A 19,882-nucleotide genomic window follows, 5' to 3' on the forward strand; every position below is an offset into this window, starting at 1 on the left:
AATTATCACAGCTAATGAACCAAATTCTTACCCTCTCCTAATGTCTGGGCCACCCTCCAAGCAGAACCTGTTCATTGAAACAGTTGGTGAATTACTTTATAGGTAGACCATCTTAATACCTATACCATTTCTTAAATGAATGTAACCTGTTCTCTGTGGGCTGAGAATGAAGTCACTCACTCAAGTCAAATAGCTTTGACCATAGCAGGAAGTCTGTAATGTAGCAGTAAAGTATCCAAAACTACAATTCATTTTTTGGTGCAGCAGAAGTATCAACTCTCAGCTTAGCTACGATGGAGGTAAAAATCCTTTGGTGATGTGAGGGTCATTGAAATACAGCCTTATTACATGAAACTCAATGTCTAAAAATTGTTCTTATTTTGGGCTTGTACCACAGTAAGAGCAGAGATTTTAAACTCTACTAAATACAAAACAAACAAAAAGACTTTATATATTCATGTTCATTTAAGAAAATACTAGTAGTGATGTATTATTTTTAAGTATACAGTTATTATGTTTGGAGTTATTTAAAATTTATATTGAGAAAAATGTATTTTTACTATTGCTGTAGATGAGCACCTACATAAGTCTGTTAAATTGATTGTTGTTTTATATCAAACAACTTTTATAATACTTATTTTTATTGTTATAACATTTTATAAATTTTAAGGAATATGACAAAAAAGATATTGTAGATATTGAAGGGGGGTCTCTGGGAGGAGCAGTGGTACAAAAGGGAAACAAAAATGTGATTCAATTATATTTAATTGAAATATGTTTTTAAATGTTAACAAATTCAGATAAATTGAAATCATGTAACTTTTCTCATCACAATGCAATAAAAGTTTTTTTAAAAAAAAGAACTTATTCATACACAGAAAATTGTGAAAAACACAGGAGACATACAAGATAAAATACAGGACATTTAATCTATAATTACTTGCAATTCCAAAGAAGAATGAATGAAATTAAGGAAATATCTGGAGGCAAAATATGAGAATTCCAGAGGCAATTAAATATCCCAATCCACAGATTTAAGAATCCTAATAAATCACAAGCAGGACCCATAAACGTGTGAAAGAAAATCCACACCAAGACAGACCATACTTAAGAATACGCCTTAAGAATACATAAAGAGAGCTGGCCATGATGATGCATGTTGTTAGTCCCAGCCTGCAGGAGACAGAGGCCAATTTACATAAGAAAGTGACAGGATGGACCTACTAAGTGAACAGAGAGTTCCAGTCTAATAGAGAGGCAAGTAAGACCACAGAGATGTGCCTGCATGACTGTAAACATAAACAGTAAACATGAGCATAAATGTAGTAAAATCAGGACGTAGTTATAGAAAGCTTTAAAACTAAAGCATTACCATACCTGAGGTACACTGTGTTTTCCATACTTCCAAAATTTATTCTGTGATAAAAGTGATTTAAATTTCTCCTCCAGAGAATCGAGCTCATTGTTAGGTAAGAAGCAGAGCAACCTCTTTAGTGCCAACAAAGAGCATGTCACAACTCGGTGGAATTTGGCCTCTCTCTCTTCCTCTGGAACAGTTCTAAATTTAAAACATAAACAAGTTAGATTGCAAAACAGCCAAACTACGTATGTGGCACCTTTATACTGTTTTATTTATTTATGTACATTTTATTACCAGCTACCTTATTTCTGTATCTTTTCCCCAAACAAACATCTTTCAAAACCCATAGAATGTTTTGTGCCTATGTGTCTATGCCACGGTGGGTGAGTGTGTGTGCGCATGCTTGCGTGTGTGCATGAGAGAGCTGGACATCAGAGGACAACCTGGGGGAGCAGTTTCTCTCCTTTCTCCATGCTGGTCTTAAGGACTGATAGCAAGTGCATGCACCCACTAAGCCATCTGGCTAGCCCACAGGTAAATCTTAATCACACATTCTGCAACTAAGTAATCCAAAAAAAAGCACAGGCAAAGCCAGCAGCACCAAGTGAGTGAACAAGCACTCTGTTCTCTAGAGCACGCTAGGACTTCTTCCCTCAAGCAGCTTAAAAGCTTGCTTACAATATTTCTTTTTTTAAAGAATTGCTGATTTATTTATTTCATGTATATAAGTACACTGTAGCTGTCTTCAGACACACCAGAAGAGGGCATCAGATCCCATTACAGGTGGTTGTGAGCCATCATGTGGTTGCTGGGAATTGAACTCAGGACCTCTGGAAGACAAGTCAGTGCTCTTAACCACGGTGTACTCATATACATAAAATCTTTCAAAAAAAAAAAAATTAAACAGTAAAGGTAAATGAAACATTTTTACTACTCTTTTTACAAAACTATTTACTAACAGTTTCAAGTATGCCAGACGTTAAAATAGTTTCTGCTAAGACCTCCAAAAAGTTAATTAAAAAAATAACAAAAATAACAAAAAACAAATCTAGAAGGTGCATGCCTGTAATCCCAGCACTCTGGAGGCAGAGTCTGGTGGATCTCTCTGTGTTCTAGGCCAGCCTGGTCTATAGAGTGGGTTCCAGGACAACCAAAGGTACAAAGAAAAACCCTGTCCTGATAAACCAAAAGAAAGAGAGAGAAAAAAAAAACAGTAAAATTCTTTCTAATAAAACTACATATGTATCTCAGAAAATTCAAATTTAACAGCCAGCCAAAGTTCAGGGAGGCACTCTCTGAGGTAATGTCACCTGCTTTTGGAACTCCTGAAAACATGCCACACTGAAATTATCTATCCAAACCAACAAAGTGAATGCCTGGTGTACATTAGTTAGAAACAACGTGACTTACTGAGGGTCACTGAGTGTATCACGAGTTTCTTTCAGAAGATGATCCTGTAGCACCTGGAGGGGGAAATCACCAAAGCCTTGAGAGGTTATGGAACCGACAACCGGTTCCATAGCAATCAGATGGAGGAAAACCCACCTTCTAAAACTTCTCATACCTTTAACCCAGACACGCAATTTCTGACATCACAACTAACATGTCTAAATGTTTGCCCATTTTTGTCTTCCTGTCTATTCCCTGCATTGGCTGTACTGTGATAAAGACAGGGAAACTTTCCTCTAAATACTTGTAGCTGCTTGTCAACCATCATTCCCACTAGAGCTGATGATCAGGCCATCAGTCTGAGAGACAGAGTAGGATGTGTTTCCCTTTCCCATCTCCAGCCCACAGAGAACACACACTGTACACACATGCAGGTCAGGGACAGCTGTGGAGTCGGTTCTCCCTCTATAGCTTTGAGGATTGTAAGAAATAAGTCAGGGATTCAGGCTTACATGGTGAGCACTTTACCCACTGAGCCATCCTGCCAGCTCCTCCATACCTTTTGAGGTTATAGGTATCTTTTATTGATTGTGTATGAGAGAGACCCACAGTTTGTTTCTTCTTGACACATTTACAAGAGCAGGTGAAAGAGCTACCACTGGACGCCTGAGAGCCCTTAGACAACTGAGAAACACGTACAGAATGACTCCAAACACTCACACTTGTAATTTCTTCTTTACAAAACGCTATGGCTTCAGGTTGCTTGCTTGGAGGGAAAGCTGCCTCAAATGCATCTTTTGCTGCCAGTGCAGCTGGTGGATATGTATCACACTGAGCCATCAGCCAATACCCCATGACACTTTTTAAATAGGGAGCTAAGTGCTTCTTTACTTTAAGGATAAGTCTTTCGAAAGCTTGCTGCGTTGCTTCTCGAACGCGGCGATCATGATCCTATTGAAAGCAGAAATGTGATTTAAGAACAAGTACTAATATTTGTAAATATTCTACAATGACTCACAGTAGTAATTCATCTATGTAACAATAACTTCTGAAAGATTAGAGGGAAACTCAGCAGGAGAGCACATGTTTTAGGCTAACAATGCCCTGAATTCAATCACAAGCCAGAAAAAAAGAGAAAAAGAAAAAAACTTGCTTTGAAATATTGCAGATGCCAGGCAATGGTGGCACACACCTTTAATCCCTGCACTTGGGAGGCAAAGGCAGGCAGATTTCTGAGTTCGAGGCCAGCCTGATCTACAAAGTGAGTTCCAGGACAGCCAGGCCTATACAGAGAAACCCCATCTTGAAAAAAAATAAAATAAAATAAAATTTTAAAAAAATGAAATATTGCAGATTTAGGGTTTTTTACTGACAATCATGTAAAATAATTTCATATGAAATATTTTTCCTTTTTCCCCTTTTCCAGTGAGACTGTATCCAAGATAGGTTCAAAGACAGAGTAATAGAAGGAACTCATTCTCAATCTTCTGTAGAAATACAGAGGGCAAACCCTCTCTAGAAATAAATCATAAATTATAATGCTTACAAGGGAGATTTTGCAGAAGATTCTTGGCCAGTATGGAAGAACCCCTTTGACAGCTTCTGTGTCTCTCTCTGTACACATAGTTCCAAATTCTTGCATTGCCTGAAAATAATTAACATCACCAAGGATTAACAGAAGTAACACGACCTACCAATTTTCTTCCTTTCATTCTGGGAACTTATTCTACTTTATTTAAAAGGAGAATGAATCATTTCTATCTGTGCCACAAAGAAACATGAAAAATTCTTTCACAGTCCACTACAGGAAAAACTTAACCTTTGACTTTTAGACTTTACCACAAACAAAGAAAACAAAGCCATGTGGTAGTGGGGCAGGCCTTTAATCCCAGTCCTTGGGAGGCAGAGCCAGGCAGATCTCTGAGTTCAAAGCCAACCTGTCTACACAGTGAATTCCAGGACAGCCGGGCTACACAGATAAAACCTGTCTCAAAAAGCCAACTAAACAAATATTAAAAGCATGGAGCTGAGCCAAGCATGGCATCAGCTATCCAAAAGCTGAGGAAGGTCTCTTAAGGCCAGAAACTTCAGACTAACTCAGCAATATCACAAGCAATATCACACTTCAAAAAAGAAGTGTGTGAAGAGATGGCTCAGCAGTTAAGGAACCCTGGTTCAGTACCAGGCACCCCATGACAACTCACAGCCGTAACTCCAGTTCCAAAAGATCCAACAACTTCTCTTGTCTCTTGGCCACACACATTGACATGGTACCCATACATTCAGGCAACACACTAAAATACATATACATACATTAAGTACGTACACACACACACACACACACACACACACACACACACACCCCAGCCAGGCATGGTGCCTCACACCTATAATTCCAATACTCAGGAGGCACAGGCAGGCCACAAATTTAAGGACAGCCTGGTCTACATATCAAATTCCAGGACATCAAGGGCTACCTAGTAAAATCCTAAAAATATCTAAAAATTGTTTAAAAAGTATATTCCTCTACCATGAATAACTGAATAGCCAAGATTCCAAAATGTGATTCAAAATGTTTCAGAGCAACAAACTAATTTATAACCCAAAAATTGTCAACTAAACTTATGTGTCAAAAAAAATCAAAAAATTACAACTGTAAAAAGTTCTATTGATAAATTACTACACAATTTTCTTCATATCAAATATACTTAATATTTATTCTAACAAAACTATGTTCTTAATTATTGTTTTTGTGAAAAATCAGAAAACTTGCCTTTAATTTTGTCGTAACATCTTTTTTGGAAAGTTTCCGTAGCACCATTCGGAAATCAGAGTCTACAAGACTGTCTATGTCTTCCGCTCCTTGAATAGCAGGAACATAGCCCAGGTCACTGTGAGATGTTCCAAAACCAATAAATCCAGGGACTGTTCCCTGCTCTTTGGCAAGGAGTTCTGCAGCTCGGCCACTGTTTGAAGGCTGATAAGAAAGCAAAACAAAGCCAAAAAATATCAGAACACTTTCTAACACATATATTAATTAAAAATAATTTTTTAAAAGATAATACTGTTTTGAACCACAGGTTTTGACTATGATATTCATAATATACAAATCCGCTAGTTCTGAAAGTTAGGGGATCTGCTGATAAAAGAGAAAACAAATATTTGAAATATACAAAGAAATTAATTCTTTAACTCCTTCACAAGTATATTCAGAATTGCAGGCTGCATTTTGCCCCTAGCTTACAATGTTCCCTGGAGATGAATATTTTTGTCATAACGGCCTATCAAAAAATGTTCTCACAACAACTGTAGTTTCCTAAACATAAGAACAACTCTTGATTGTTGGAGAGAGTCTCATGGAGTCATGCTGGCCTTGAACTTCTGACCCTCCTGCTTTAGTCTCCCAGGTGCTTAGGATTATAGGTATATGTCATTACTGGATCAAAACAAGATTTTGAAAACTGTAGTTACAACCCATTAGTGGCTGATAATATCAATATAATGGGCACTTATTAAAGAAAAAGAATGAAAATCTAAAGCCCCAAATATACATTTGCTTATGAAAAATTTAATTTCCATATACAACACAGACAGAATCTGCATACACATATATCCTATAATGACGTAAACTAATAAATAGGTCCAGTCTTTTTATTCACTCAACAAATTTTGTTCATCATACTGAGATCTAACACCATATCCTGCTAAACCGAATTCTTTGAGAATAAAAAAACCTCATTTCCAGCCGGGTGGTGATGGCAGCGGCGCACGCCTTTAATCCCAGCACTTGGGAGGCAGAGGCAGGCAGATTTCTGAGTTTGAGGCCAGCCTGGTCTACAGATTTGAGTTCCATGACAGCCAAGGCTACACAGAGAAACCCTGTCTCGAGAACACCAAAAAAAAAAAAAATTACAAACCTAAGGGCCAAGCAAAATGGCACAGCAGGTATGCCAAGCCTGAGGGCATAAGTTACATCCTAAGGCCCACATGGTAAAAGAAGAGAACTGATTGTCCTCTGATCTCATGCATATACACAAATAAATATAATAAGCACATTTTTAAAAATTAAGACTATTAGGCAAGCTGGACAGTCGTGGCACATGCCACTCAGGAGGCAGAGGCAGGTGGAACTCTGAGTTCAAAGTCTAGGCCAGCATGGACTACAGACAGTGTTCTAAGTCAGCCAGAATTATATGAAGAAACCCTGTCTCAAAACATACACGCACATGCACACGTGCACACGCGCGCGCGCACACACACACACACATACATACACACACACTCTTGCCCCTTTGGGGCAAGAATGAAAATCTAGTCTTTAAAGGGCTTTCCCTCAACCCCCAAGCACGAGGTCCTGGGTTTGACCCCAGAACCCATACAAAGAAGCCAAGTGTGGTTACACATACTTGTAACCCTAGTGCTGTGAAGATCAAAACATACTTGAGAACCTTTTTCTGTGTTTGACAGTTCTCATGTACTATACCTACATCTGTCCACTCTCTGTACCTGGATCTCTAAGGCTATTTTAGTTAGTGATTCTGAGTCCATGGTCTTCCATCACCTGTCTTCAACTTGGCAGGTTCATCTCCTACTAACTACTCTTATCCTACTTTACCCCCAGGCCCCCACCCTTCCTTTCTTGCCCGGGTCCCACCCTGACAATTAGGTTCCAGAGGAAGACACTGAATCCTCAATTGGGGCCAAAAGCTATAACTCTGGTAACTTAACTCTCTCTTGCTATTCAAGGAGGAAAATAAGAAAAAAAGACAGGACAGGACAGGACAGGACAGGACAGGACAGGAAAATCTCAGGCACATACAGGCAACACACATACTAGATGAAGCACAAAAGAGCTACACCACCAATTTACTGTTGTTCTTAGTTTTTATACCTTCTCAGGATAATTGATCATGTTTTTGAAGTTCATAGAAAGTTTGAGGCAATAGTTTAAATCATAGGTCCATAAGGCCTAAGGAGTTAGAGCAGAACTATTTACATGTCTTTCCATAAATTAAGACTAGCACCTGACTTAACATTTATTATCTGCTTTTTAGCCCCCCTTAAGCTCATTATAAGTTTAAAGCAAAGATTTTTGTCATAAGTTTGCACGGTTTTGTCAAGAGACCAATCATCTGCCTTGTGTCTTATCAGTTTGAAGTCTTATACAGATAAACTAGCCCATCATTTTTCTGTCCTTGTACCTACAATAAACTGCCCATTCTGAGTTTATGAACTTCAGTTACAAGACAGTGCCCTCCCTCATTTCTGACCCAGAAGGAGTGTTTGCCCAGTCTCTAAATCTGTTCCAAGCCCGTTTTCTTTTCCTAGTGCAATTAGCCCACCAAACACGAAGATTTACAGAGCTCTATCTGCGTCATTTTTTTCCCCATAGGTGGCTTGAGATTACTTGTATCAATTAGGGAATTCTATAAAATCATTATCTGGAATTATAAAATCATTAATTTATCTAAAGAGCATTATTTCATGAAAATACATCTTCATATTTGTTCTGGAGGAAATTGGCCCAATAGGGTGGGCTGATGCCCAGGAATCATTAGGGTATTTAATAGTGGCAGACAAGGCATATCAGCAGCGCAGAAGCATGGGATGCAGGAGGACCCTGCATCTCAGAGCACACCCATCACAGCCATGCAAAATGGTGGGCTATCTCCAGAAAACTCACTTGCTTGCCATAGCCTTTCCTAGATGGGTCCTGACACCTTCTCCCATTATTCAATACCCTAAATTCCACTCAAATTTTTCTAAGTATGATATATGCTCTTTCATAATTTAGTCTTCACATAATCTTTTCTCTCCATCTGAAAGACGTTCCTTTTCAATGCCCGACAAACTTCTAGTCATCCATTAAGACACCAGAGTTTACAATGTGCTTCTCCCTCAGATCAATCAGCACTCTCTTCTGTTCTCTCACACTTTCTATTCATGCATTCATGCCTATCTCCTAATTGCTTCATATGCCATAATATTTTCTGATACTTCAAGAATAGTGATCAGAAGCTGTGTGGTGCTGCAAACCTGTAATCCCACAATCCCAGCACTTGAAGGGGAAGTGGGAGAATCAGAATGTTAGGGCCAGAATCAGCTATATAATGAGATCAAGTTCAGCCTGATTGACACATGAGACCCAGTTTCAAAACAAAGGAAAGAGCAGTTAGCCATCTTAGTGGCACAAGCCAGAAATCCCTGCACTAAAGAGGCTGAAACAAGAAGATCACAAGTTTGAAGCCAGCCTAGGCTACATAAGAAGTCTCAGATCAAGTTATACTACATAGTAAAATCCCATCTCAAAACAAACAGCCAAAACAACAAAAGATATGATCTACTAAAATCTACAAATATATATGGCTCCCAGCACTTTTTTCTATTGAACAAATGATACTTTTAAGTTCAAGTCCAGGCCCAGCAAGATGGTTGGTTCAGAGGGTAAATGCATTTGCTAAGCAAGCTGTCAGACAATCTTGACTTCCATCCTGGGAACCCACAAAAAGAGAAAGGAGAGAATGGGCTCCAGAAACTAGTCCTCTTTCCACCCCAACTCTGAAGCTTCCAGGCTACATGAATTGAAGCAAGTAAACTTCTCTAAACTTCAGTTAGATCATCCTTAAAATGAGGTAAGAGCAATCAATTCACTCTTTGTCATTTGTGATCCCAACAGTAAGTTTCTAAAGTACCACAGTAATAACTGATCCCAGCAAGAACCATCTAAGGGTGTGGAACTCTTTAGGGATAAGCATATTTAACCACAGACCACAACACCACATATTTCTTATTACCCAATGGAAACATATAACTTCACAATGCTCAATATTAAGCAAATGCCATTGAGAACAGAAAAACAAAACAAAAAACAAAGAACAAAATGGAAAAAAAAAAAAAATCACCCTAGTATACAAAGCTAGTTCCAGAACTAGCTTTCTCTGGAGCTACCCAGAGAAACCCTGTCTTGAAGGGCAAAAAAGTATTGTACACTTCTGGTATGATATACTGAAAGTAGCACCATACAAAGCATTCTGGTCAAAAAATGGCTTAACTTGAATTGATAGAAGGAAACAATTTGATAAGTCTAAACAAAGCAAACCAATAGCCAACTATTCCTTGTTATTATGACATAAAAGACACACTCATTTAGGATGCAGGAAATGAGAAACTGTCTAAATCAAAAGACTTAAATGTATCCTTTAAGTGTTTTTTTTTTTTTTAATGTGTCTTTAAATGTATTCCCTGCCAAAGGAAACAAGTGATACTTGACTGAGTCAAAAATGCTTTGAAAATGTTATTAACTTAAAACATTAAGTCAGCTGGGCAGTGGTGGTGCATGCCTTTAATACCAGCGCTTGGGAGGCAGAGGCAGGCGGATTTCTGAATTCGAGGCCAGCCTGGTCTACAGAGTGAGTTCCAGGTCAGCCAGGGCTACACAGAGAAACCTTGTCTCAAAAAACAAACAAACATCTCGAAAAAGAAACAAACAAATTTATAAATTACGAGATGAAAATGAAATGTGGACAAATACTAACAGCTGGTGACTCTGTAAATATGGAGATTTCTGGGCTTGGCACATGTCTTTAATCCCAATACTCTCAAGGCAATGGAAAGTAGGTCTAAATTATTGGTCGTCTACATAGCTGAATTCCAGGCCAGGCAGAGCCTCACACAGGCAGAGTTACAAAGTAAATGGTCTCAAAACAAAACAAAAGGCTGGTTGTGGTGGCACACACCTTGAAACCCAGCACTCCTAGCCGGGCGGTGGTGGCGCTCGCCTTTAATCCCAGCACTTGGGAGGCAGAGGCAGGAGGATTTCGGAGTTCGAGACCAGCCTGGTCTACAGAGTGAGTTCCAGGGCCGCCAGGGCTACTTAGAGTAACCCTGTCTTGAAAAACCAAAAAAGAAAAAAAAAAGAAAAGAAAAAGAAAAAGAAAAAAAAGAAACCCAGCACTCCAGAGGCAGAGGCAAGAAGATCTCTGGGAGTTCGAGGCCAGCCTGGTCTACAGAGAGTTCCAACACAGCTGGGGCTACTTGAAGAAACATTATCACATACACACATACACACACACACACACACACACACACACACACACACAGAGCTGGGGCTGCACCAAGAAACATTATCACACACACACACACACACACACACACACACACACACACACACACGAAGATTTTAATTCTAATATTCTTGCCCTAAAACAATGAATAAAGTTTTTATGCTGTGACAATTCAACGAAAATGCAAGAAAAGCACTTAACACGGTAATTAATCTACTGTGATCATTATGTTTTGATACTGAAATCACTAAGGTTAACTGACTCAGAAATGGTGGACCGCGTGTGATCCATTAGAATAAAGGCAGCAGAGAAACACCTGCCTTTAAAATGCTTATAAAGCAAGGTAGTAATTTGCATGGCACTCAAGTGTTGTTACCACAGTGAACAGCTACATTAAAATAGGGCTGCTACCGGAGGAAGGGCGCATTCAGGTGTCTAGAGCCACCTAACATATGGCCCATCCGGAGCCTGCCAGACCAGGCCAAGTTCGTGGCAAGTTCAGGGTGGCCAGAGTGAAGCAAGAAAAGCGAGGTGAGCTTGAGGCCAGAGATCCAATGGGGGACACCGACCTGACAGCAGGCATACCACCTACAGGCCTTGGCAAGGAAGGACGGGGAAAGCCACTGGATATCTCCGAGCAAATGAAGCCCACGCTTGTTTCTTCCCACAGCTCCTACACAAGCTCGGCCACCCGGGGAAAGACCGCCCGGGTGCACGCTGACACCGTTTCCCGATGACACCTCCCAGTGCGCGCTCCGTTTCACAGATCCGGCGTGAAACGTCGTTTGGGTCCCAACTCCTCGACCTGCCACCCGCGGGGACGCACACACGGGGAGGTCACACGCCTCCCTCACGGCCCTCTGGATACCCGGGCCGCGGGGCTACGATCGCGGGACTCACCCTCAGGTTCCCCTTAGTCCGCTGCTTGTTCTTCCCGCCCATGGTGGCGGGGGCAGCGGAGCTCTCGGTCTGCAGAGCCGAAGTTGACTCGGCCGGGCCACAACTTCCGGTCGCTCGCGCCGGAAGGGGACTCCTTGTAGCCACTTCCCCGGAGCCCTCCCAGCCTTTTTGCTTCCTACTTCCGCTCCCGCCTCCCCGTCAGGACTCTGGCCATCTGCTGCCTGAAACGTCACAAAGAAAAAACACGCCTGCGTGAGTGGCGTCACGGCTGACCAATAAGAAGCCAGTCCTGAGCCCGTGGCGCCAAACCGGTCCTAGGTATTTGTAGTGGAGAGATCTCCTTCCTAGTGGGTGGGAATTTGACTTCAGCTACGTTCTCGCACAAGATAGCGTTAGGATGATATGGATGCAACTGTGCTAAACAGTACTAAAGGTAAAGAAAGTGATGCGATCATTCGCAGGAAAAACAGACTCTCAAGCCCGTGACTAGAGAATCATATTCTGCGTTTGACAAGATTCGCACTCCCGCTAGAATTTGGATACTGTTTTACGCTATATTCTATGTAGAGCTCTCCCTGTTTTTTCATACAAAAGTGAGGCAAGAGTTAGTTTAGTTAGGCCATGGGAAAGAGCCTATATTAAGTTGAGCCAAACTGACAATATCCAACAGATATTGATAATGTCAAACTTTGGGTGCAGCTCATTGGTAGAGTACTTGCCGAACAGACACAAAGGTCTGGCTAAATCCCTAGCGGCATACCCTCAAAATCCTCCAAATTTATGAACATCAGTGAGCTAATATTACATGTCTTGATGTAATGCAATAGAAAGTATTCAAGACCTATTAAGTATTCTTGAAAAAAACAAAGCCGAATCTAGCTGAGCTTCAGATTAATTTACAAAACACTGAAGATCATTTAAAATGGCAGTGGCACAGCTAAAGAATTTGGAATGTGGAAAATTCTACACCCTCCCCCATGGTTTCATTAACAAATACATTGACAGGGATTAGGAAAGAATACATTTTAAAAGACCTAAGACAAATCTTTCAAATATAATGTATATCTTGTTTGAATCAAATTATATGCCAATTAAATGAATGTGAATTTAGATTGGATTTTCTTTTTATTTTAAGAATTTATTTTAAGTGTGCGTGTGGGGGCAGAGGGGGTGTGTTGGCGCTCATGCACTCATGGAAGCCAGAAGAGGGTATTTTATCTCCTGGAGCTGAAATTTCTGGCCTTTGTGAGCCACTTGATACAGGTGTTTTGAACCCAACTTGAGTCTTCTGCAGGGAGGATTCATAAACCTTTAAACTTTCTCATTGCATTCAAGTACTAATAAAGTAACATCTCAAACATTTTTGGGAAAATGTGGCTGTTTGAGGAAGTAACTAAATATCTATTGCATGCCTCCCTAAAAATGTTAAGCCATAAGGGCTGGAGTTCAGTGGTTAAGGGGTTCATAAAGGTTCAATCGTTAAGAGTGCTTATTACTCTTCCAGAAAACTCAAATTCAGTTTCTAGCTCTCTTGTCAGGCACCTCATAACTACCATATACAAATCCAGTTCTGGGGGATCCAACACCCATGCACACAAATATAAAAGCAAATCTATTTTTAATGAAGCCATAAGATATTGCATAGGGATGCACATATATGCCAGGAAAGTACAAAGAAATATGAGAGTGCTATACACTTGCAAGGGACGGCTCAAACTAGCAAAGACCAGGAATGTGACCCTCAACAGCACAAGAGTGGAGACTCTAATAACCTTTATTTCTTAAACTGGTGGTAACTCTATGGCTATTCACTGTCTTATTCTTATAACTTTTCTTATACAATGTATAATGTATCTTGGAGCCCAGCAGTGGTGGTGCTGCATTCCTTTGCTCCCAGCACTTAGGGCGCAGAGGCAGATGGCTCTATAAATCCTAAGTTTGCTTTACAGAGCAAGTTCCAAGGCTAAACAGTGGAATCCAGTCTTAACGAAAATCAATCAATCAATTAAATTTAAAAAAATCTCCATGCACACTAAAAATCAAATGAATAAAAACAGAGTGGTGAGAGGGGGGGCTGGAGAGATGGCTCAGTTGTTAAGAAGATTGACTGCTCTTCCAGAGGTCCTGAATTCAATTCCCAGCAACCACTTGGTGGCTCACAACCACTGGTAATAAGATCTGACACCTTCTTGTGGGGTCTCTCAAGACAGCTACAGTGTACTGTGTATAATAAATAAATCTTTGGGCCAGAGGGAGCAAGGACTGAGTGAGTGGGGCCTACCAGAGCAAGCAGAGGTCCTAAAACAATTCCCAACAATCACGTGAAGGCTCGAAACCATCTACAGTGTACTCATATACATAAAATAAATAAATCTTTAAGGAAAGAGAAGAAAGAGAGAGAGAGAGAGGCACCAGGACACATAGGCATGAGACACACCTCTACCTTCATCTCCACCCATACTCCCACTCTTCCTTGGACCAGGGGAACAGGCTCTTCCAGATAGCATAACAAGGAAAGGCCACAGCAATAAGGGAAAAATGAGGTCCGTCACATCCTATACTAACTAGATTCATTGTTCTTATAAATGGTCCTTATCCAGAAAGATCCTTGGGACTTTCCAAACACCTGTCTCGGCCAGAAACAGAATATATTATGTCTTTTAGGTGGCATGAGCTAAGCCTAGATCCATTGCCTCCTAACACAACACATGCCCCTCCATACTTCCTTCAAAATGGACCTTAAGAAGAATGGGCTCTGCTCTCCCTAAGCAAGCCTGAAATTCTATTTCAGACCCACCAAACGCGCACCTCTTCTGCCTTTCTGAAATCCTAGAGGCCTCTAAAAGAACCCAGTTTGTGTGTGTTTGGATTATGAAGAGTGGTGTTAATAGGATCTGGAGAGTGACATGACTGGGCACCTCTCTCCTAAGCCCCATCTCCTCCCATATTCTAAAACCTAACATGATACTACACTTTTCATGTATTATGCTGGCTAAACAGCAGCAAGCACTGGTGACAATATAATACAGAGGGAAATTTTAAAGCATCTTGATGTTCAGTTTCTCAATGTTGTTATGATGGGCCCAATGATGAGGGTATTCCATATGCTGTACCATAAGAGCATGTTTGGCCTTCATTTGCTTGAGATAAGTTCTTACTCGATAAACTAGGACGTCTTCAAATTTTCCACTCTCTTGCCTCAGCCTCCCAACCGCTGGCATCATAGGCTACCATGTTCATGTATTTTCAAATTTACTAATTTTCGAAAAGAAAGATTTCTTTTGGGGGGGCGGGGCAGTTTCAAGACAGGGTTTCTCTGTGTAGCCCTGGCTGTTGTGGAACTCACTCTATAGACCAGGCTGGCCTTGAACTAAGAAATTGCCTGCCTCTGCCTCCCAAGTGCTGGGATTAAAGGTGTGTGCCACCACTGCCCAGTGAACAGAACGATTTCTGAGGACCAGAGTCTCACCACGTGGTCAGGACTAACCTGGAACCCACTATATAGACCGATAGCTTCAAATTCAGAGAGATCCACATGCCTCTGCTTCTGGAATGCTGGAATTAAGGGAATACACCACCACACCTGGACCAAAAAAGTGCCTTAATTAAGAGGTCAGAAAATCTGTACTCTTCTGTTACAGGATCTGAAACCTGTTTCTAGTTAGGGTGTCTCTCTCTCTCTCTCTCTCTCTCTCTCTCTCTCTCTCTCTCTCTCTCTCTCTCTCTCTCTCTCTCTCTCTCTCTCTCTCTCTGTTTCTCTCTCTGTCTCTTTCTCTTTCTCTCTCTCTCTCACACACACACACAAACACATTTTTAATCCCAGCATGCTGGAGACCCAAGCAAATAGAGCTCTGTGAGCTCAAGGCCGGCCTGGTATAGTAAGTCCAAAGCCAGTCAGGGCTATACTTTGAGGCCCTGTCTTTAAAAAAAAAAAAAAAAACAAGAAGAAAGCATTTGAGCTCTGTTCATGCCCCAGTCTTCAGTGATGCAAGGCCAGATAGAGGCCAAAACTAAGCACGTGGAATTAGAAATGAACCGCAGACACCAGTGAGGAAGGCTTTATACTGCTTCTACTTTAAAAGAGAGGGTAGTTTCAAACTTCTGAGTAACTTCTAACTACTGATAACAAGCACAGAGAGTTTAAAATTTCATTTTATTTCAAAGGTCTGGAGATAGGCAAGGATTAACTTTGGGTCTGCACGTGACAAGCTGCCTTGTACAATGGCACCTCTGAGATAGCCTGGCTCATTACTCCTTGCTCCTTGCCATCACTCCAGGGTCCATGGCAGAAAGAGAAGAGAAGCAAACTCATCCCCAGAAATCCTGCAGCTGTAACCTACAGCCACATACAGCTGTACCAGAGGACAGGAGGGTGAACAGGCAGCTTCTCCAGGTTCCTCATTAAAGGGAGAAGAGCGCTGGAAACCCTTAGCAACTTGAACCACCAAAATTACCTTCACAGATAATTTGTCCTTCAAAAGTTCTGCATGAATAACTTTGCTTTTATTTTTGTTTTGTGAGACAGAGCCTGATATAGCCCAGCTGGCCTTGAACTTCCAATGCTGCCTCTACTTCCCAAATGCTGGGACTATAAGCATGTGCCTTTTATGTCCATCTCATGTCAGGAAATTTCCTCCAAGCTGTAGCGATGGCTCAGTGGTTAAAAGGGTGCATTGTTCTTGCAGAGGACCCTAGTTTGGTTCCCAGCACCCACACTGGGCAACTCACAATCTTCTGTAACTCCAATCCAGGGATCTGATACCCTGGATATATTTACACGTGTGTTTGTGCACGCACCCTTGGAGGACCCTTCAGTACATCAAATGTTCTGAAGTAAAGACGTATACGTGGTTACAAGCTCTCTGCCACGGGTGCTGGGAACTGAACTTTGATCCTTGGCAAAAGCAGTATATGCTCTTAGCCTCTGAGCCATTTGTCCACCCTTCTCAGTTAGTAATTTAAAGTTCACAAGTTGAAATTCAGTTTTTCTTTCAGGTATGGCATGTTTTAACTGATGTTAATTTTCTTCTTATGACCCCAGCCCTAGAACATTCTAGGATGGAGCTGAAATTGAATTTCAAGGAAGAACAGAAAGAAGTGATCAACAAAGGAACAGCGAGCCAAAAGGTCGGGCTTCCGCTCTGCTCAGTCACTGTCCTTCTACACCAAAGAACATCTGGAAAACATCCCCACATCCCCTGGCATTTAAGAACTGATACAGCTGACCAAAGTCCATGTGGTTTCCTCTGGCTCCATGGACATTGAAGGCCTTTTCTTCAAAAACAGAAAATTTCCTCTGTCCTTCCACTCCATCTGCTATACTGTCAAAAGGGATGTCTTCTCGATGACGAATTAAAATCCTCTTCCAGTTTAGTTTTCTGAGTCTGAAACATAGTTTTTCAAAGTAGAAAATTTCAAAATGTATTTTCTACAGCACTGAGCTAGAATCTGTAAGACAGACTTAATCAGAATTGGTAGTGGAGGGCACACTCATTAACCCCAGCACTTGGGAGGCAGAATGCAGATCTCTGTGAATTGGAGACCAGCCTGGTCTACATAGTGTTCCACACCAGCCAAGGCTAAATAGTGAGATCCAGTCTCAAAAACACAACAACAAAGAATTACTTATCAGTGTGTGTTCCTGTAAGTACAGAGGTAATCTCACAATGGCTTATTTTCCTCAAATGGTTATGATTACATCTGAACACTCATTTATGGTCACCATTACTATCTTCCATTAGAATATGACTTTTGATTTTAATAGTTAATCATTGATTTGGGGAGAAGGTCACGTGAATTTCAGGCTGGCTTCTGTCTTGCCATGTAGCCAAAAGTGGCACTGAACTCTGGATCCTGTCCTTTCTACCTTCAAAAGGCCAAGATTACAGACATGCACGTCTGTGCCTAGTATATATGGTACTGAGAGGATAGAATCCAATGCCTTGTGTATTCTAGACAAGTACTCTTCCATTGAGCTACAAGCTCAGCGACTGCTGCAAATATCTGAGAATTGCACAAACTGCTGACTCTTAAACTGGTTAAGGAACTTCTCAGAAACTAAGTAGAGAACTAAGGTTCCTGGCTATGCTAATGCTAACAAATAATCCCCATTTCACAAGCTGAAAACTGACCATATTATAAGGTGGTGGCTGCAGAGATGACTCAGTGGTTAAGAACAACGACTGCTCTTCCAAAGGTCCTGAGTTCAATTCCCAGCGACCACATGGTGGCTCACATCTTAGTGCGATTTGGTACCCTCTTCTAGTATGTATCTGAAGAAGCTGAAGTGCACTCATAGGAATAAAATAAATACATCTTAAAAAACAAAAGAGTCATTAGATAAGGAAAGGGCAGATTCATGAAAACTGACAGGTCCTAGACAGCTTGGGGGGAGGGGCTCAATTCATTTTTCAAACATTGATAGATGTGCACTGTGAGAGGGGAGGTAACGCTATGTGCGACTTCTGCCTTACCACCCACTTGAGACTGAATCCTCATAAAGCCATCCCTCTGGAACGAACTTATTTCTACATCTCTAGCATCACCTTTCAAATTACAACTACTGACGTGCTATATAATATAGATGAAACCTCACCTTGACCAAAATTCTTCGCAAGCACTTTGTGGGCCTTCCACACAAACTACTCCAGGTTTCCCAGGCATGCTAAACCCAGACAGGGACAATTCCTTTGCCCACTCTAGGATGTTTCTTCTTTTGCATTTGTTGTAGATGTGATGGCTGTAGATCCAGAGCCTTGTGAAAGTGAGATCCACTGGCTGGAGTGAGCTTTGCTTGTTGGGGGAGGGGGAAGCATCTCTGCTGACGTATTCAGAGGCATGCTCTCTAACCCACTCTGTGGCATTCAGTATACAGACATCTCCAAGACAGTTCTTCTGCAGGTATGCTATCAGATCTGCGTTCAGCTGAGTCTGCTGGGATCTACTCAGCAATACTGATCTGATAAGAAACACAAGGGAAAAAATAGCCAGTCGATTTCTTTAGACAAGAAAATAAATGCAAGAATTACTTTTATCTTCATGTTAATTTTGACCTGTATAGTGGATGCAATTTCTACAACATACCTCACTGTAATTTCAGGCAGTACTGTGGGGTATTTAAAGGGAAGAACGCAAGACAAAGAAAACGTCACCTGAGAAGAGGAAAAGGAAGAAGAAGGCTATAAACATTGTTTGAAAGCACACACACACACACACACACACACACACACACACACACACACACACACTCCTTGACACACTCTAACTCTGTTCCAACGCAGAACAGACAGAATTACCATGTCTGCTTCAGAGAAGTCCAGGCTCACATTGATTGTAAAGTATACTTGCGATGACCGCCCTTCCATTGTCCTCTTCTCAACACAATCTTTGAGCTCTGCTAATGCCAGTTGGTCATTCACTATGAACTCATTCTCACTGGGGAACATACTGGCCAGAAGGTCCAACTCGGAGAGCTGGGCCTCTGCTTGCTCCATCTCAACCATACTGAGACATCTGTGAGTTCCTAAGGAGTTGAGGATAAGAGAAAGAGTTAAATAGAGTGACATAGACATTTCCTTTAAAAATACTTAATTCCTCCATAATGTGAAAAAAATTAGTCAGAGTCTTCCCCGTTATTCTATTTTCTTTTTCTTTTTTCTAAGATCTATTTATTAATATACCTAAGTACACTGTAGCTGTCTTCAGATGCACCAGAAGAGGGCATCAGATCTCATTACTGAGATTAGATGGTTATGAGCCATCATGTAGCTGCTGGGATTTGAACTCAGGACCTTAGGAAGAGCAGTCACTACTCTTAACTGCTGAACCATCTCATCAGCCCTCATTATTCTATTTTCATATATCATATGCTAGGGACCAAAACAATCAGGCTACAGACAGCTTAGCAGATAGGAGTGCTGCCTGCTCTTCTGGAGGACCTGAGTTCAGTTCCCAGTGCCCATGATGCATGGCTCACAGTGGCTTGTAACTCCAGCCCCAGGGAATCCTATGGCCTCCATGGGTACCTGCAAATACACGGCACACAATCTCTCTCTCTCCCCCCCACCCTCCTCTCTCTCTGTCTCTCTCTGTCTCTGTCTTTCTCTGTCTTTCTCTGTCTCTCTCTGTCTCTCTGTCTCTCTGTCTCTCTCTCTCTCTCTCTCTCTCTCTC

General features: G+C 41.3%; 2 protein-coding genes and 1 long non-coding RNA gene across 4 annotated transcripts in view; 1 reads left to right on the forward strand and 2 right to left on the reverse strand.

Annotated features, from left to right (window-relative positions):
* The window catches only part of Ltn1 (listerin E3 ubiquitin protein ligase 1), a 69,680-nt gene extending 57,784 nt beyond the window's left edge, over nt 1-11,896 (reverse strand). The window contains exons 1-6 of the mRNA XM_031364320.1: nt 11,713-11,896; nt 5,523-5,726; nt 4,296-4,394; nt 3,470-3,700; nt 2,771-2,823; nt 1,378-1,558 (exon numbers count right to left, since the gene is read on the reverse strand). Of these exons, the coding sequence (XP_031220180.1) occupies nt 1,378-1,558; nt 2,771-2,823; nt 3,470-3,700; nt 4,296-4,394; nt 5,523-5,726; nt 11,713-11,754 (810 nt within the window). The 5' untranslated portion in view covers nt 11,755-11,896. The remainder of the gene's footprint in view (nt 1-1,377; nt 1,559-2,770; nt 2,824-3,469; nt 3,701-4,295; nt 4,395-5,522; nt 5,727-11,712) is intronic.
* A 56-nt stretch (nt 11,897-11,952) lies between these two features.
* LOC116086097 lies at nt 11,953-16,896 on the forward strand. The gene is made up of 2 exons (XR_004116820.1): nt 11,953-12,145; nt 16,754-16,896. It is a non-coding gene; the product is annotated as an uncharacterized LOC116086097 (long non-coding RNA).
* Nucleotides 15,847-19,882, reverse strand: part of Rwdd2b (RWD domain containing 2B) — a 7,371-nt gene continuing 3,335 nt past the window's right edge. For both annotated transcript variants that reach the window (XM_031364322.1, XM_031364323.1), the window contains exons 2-5: nt 19,008-19,234; nt 18,796-18,863; nt 18,308-18,670; nt 15,847-17,096 (exon numbers count right to left, since the gene is read on the reverse strand). In XM_031364322.1, coding sequence (XP_031220182.1) covers nt 16,862-17,096; nt 18,308-18,670; nt 18,796-18,863; nt 19,008-19,214 — 873 coding nt within the window. In that variant the 5' untranslated portion in view covers nt 19,215-19,234 and the 3' untranslated portion in view covers nt 15,847-16,861. The remainder of the gene's footprint in view (nt 17,097-18,307; nt 18,671-18,795; nt 18,864-19,007; nt 19,235-19,882) is intronic.

The sequence above is a fragment of the Mastomys coucha genome, unplaced genomic scaffold, assembly GCF_008632895.1.
Source record: "Mastomys coucha isolate ucsf_1 unplaced genomic scaffold, UCSF_Mcou_1 pScaffold12, whole genome shotgun sequence".
NCBI classification, from domain to species: domain Eukaryota; kingdom Metazoa; phylum Chordata; class Mammalia; order Rodentia; family Muridae; genus Mastomys; species Mastomys coucha.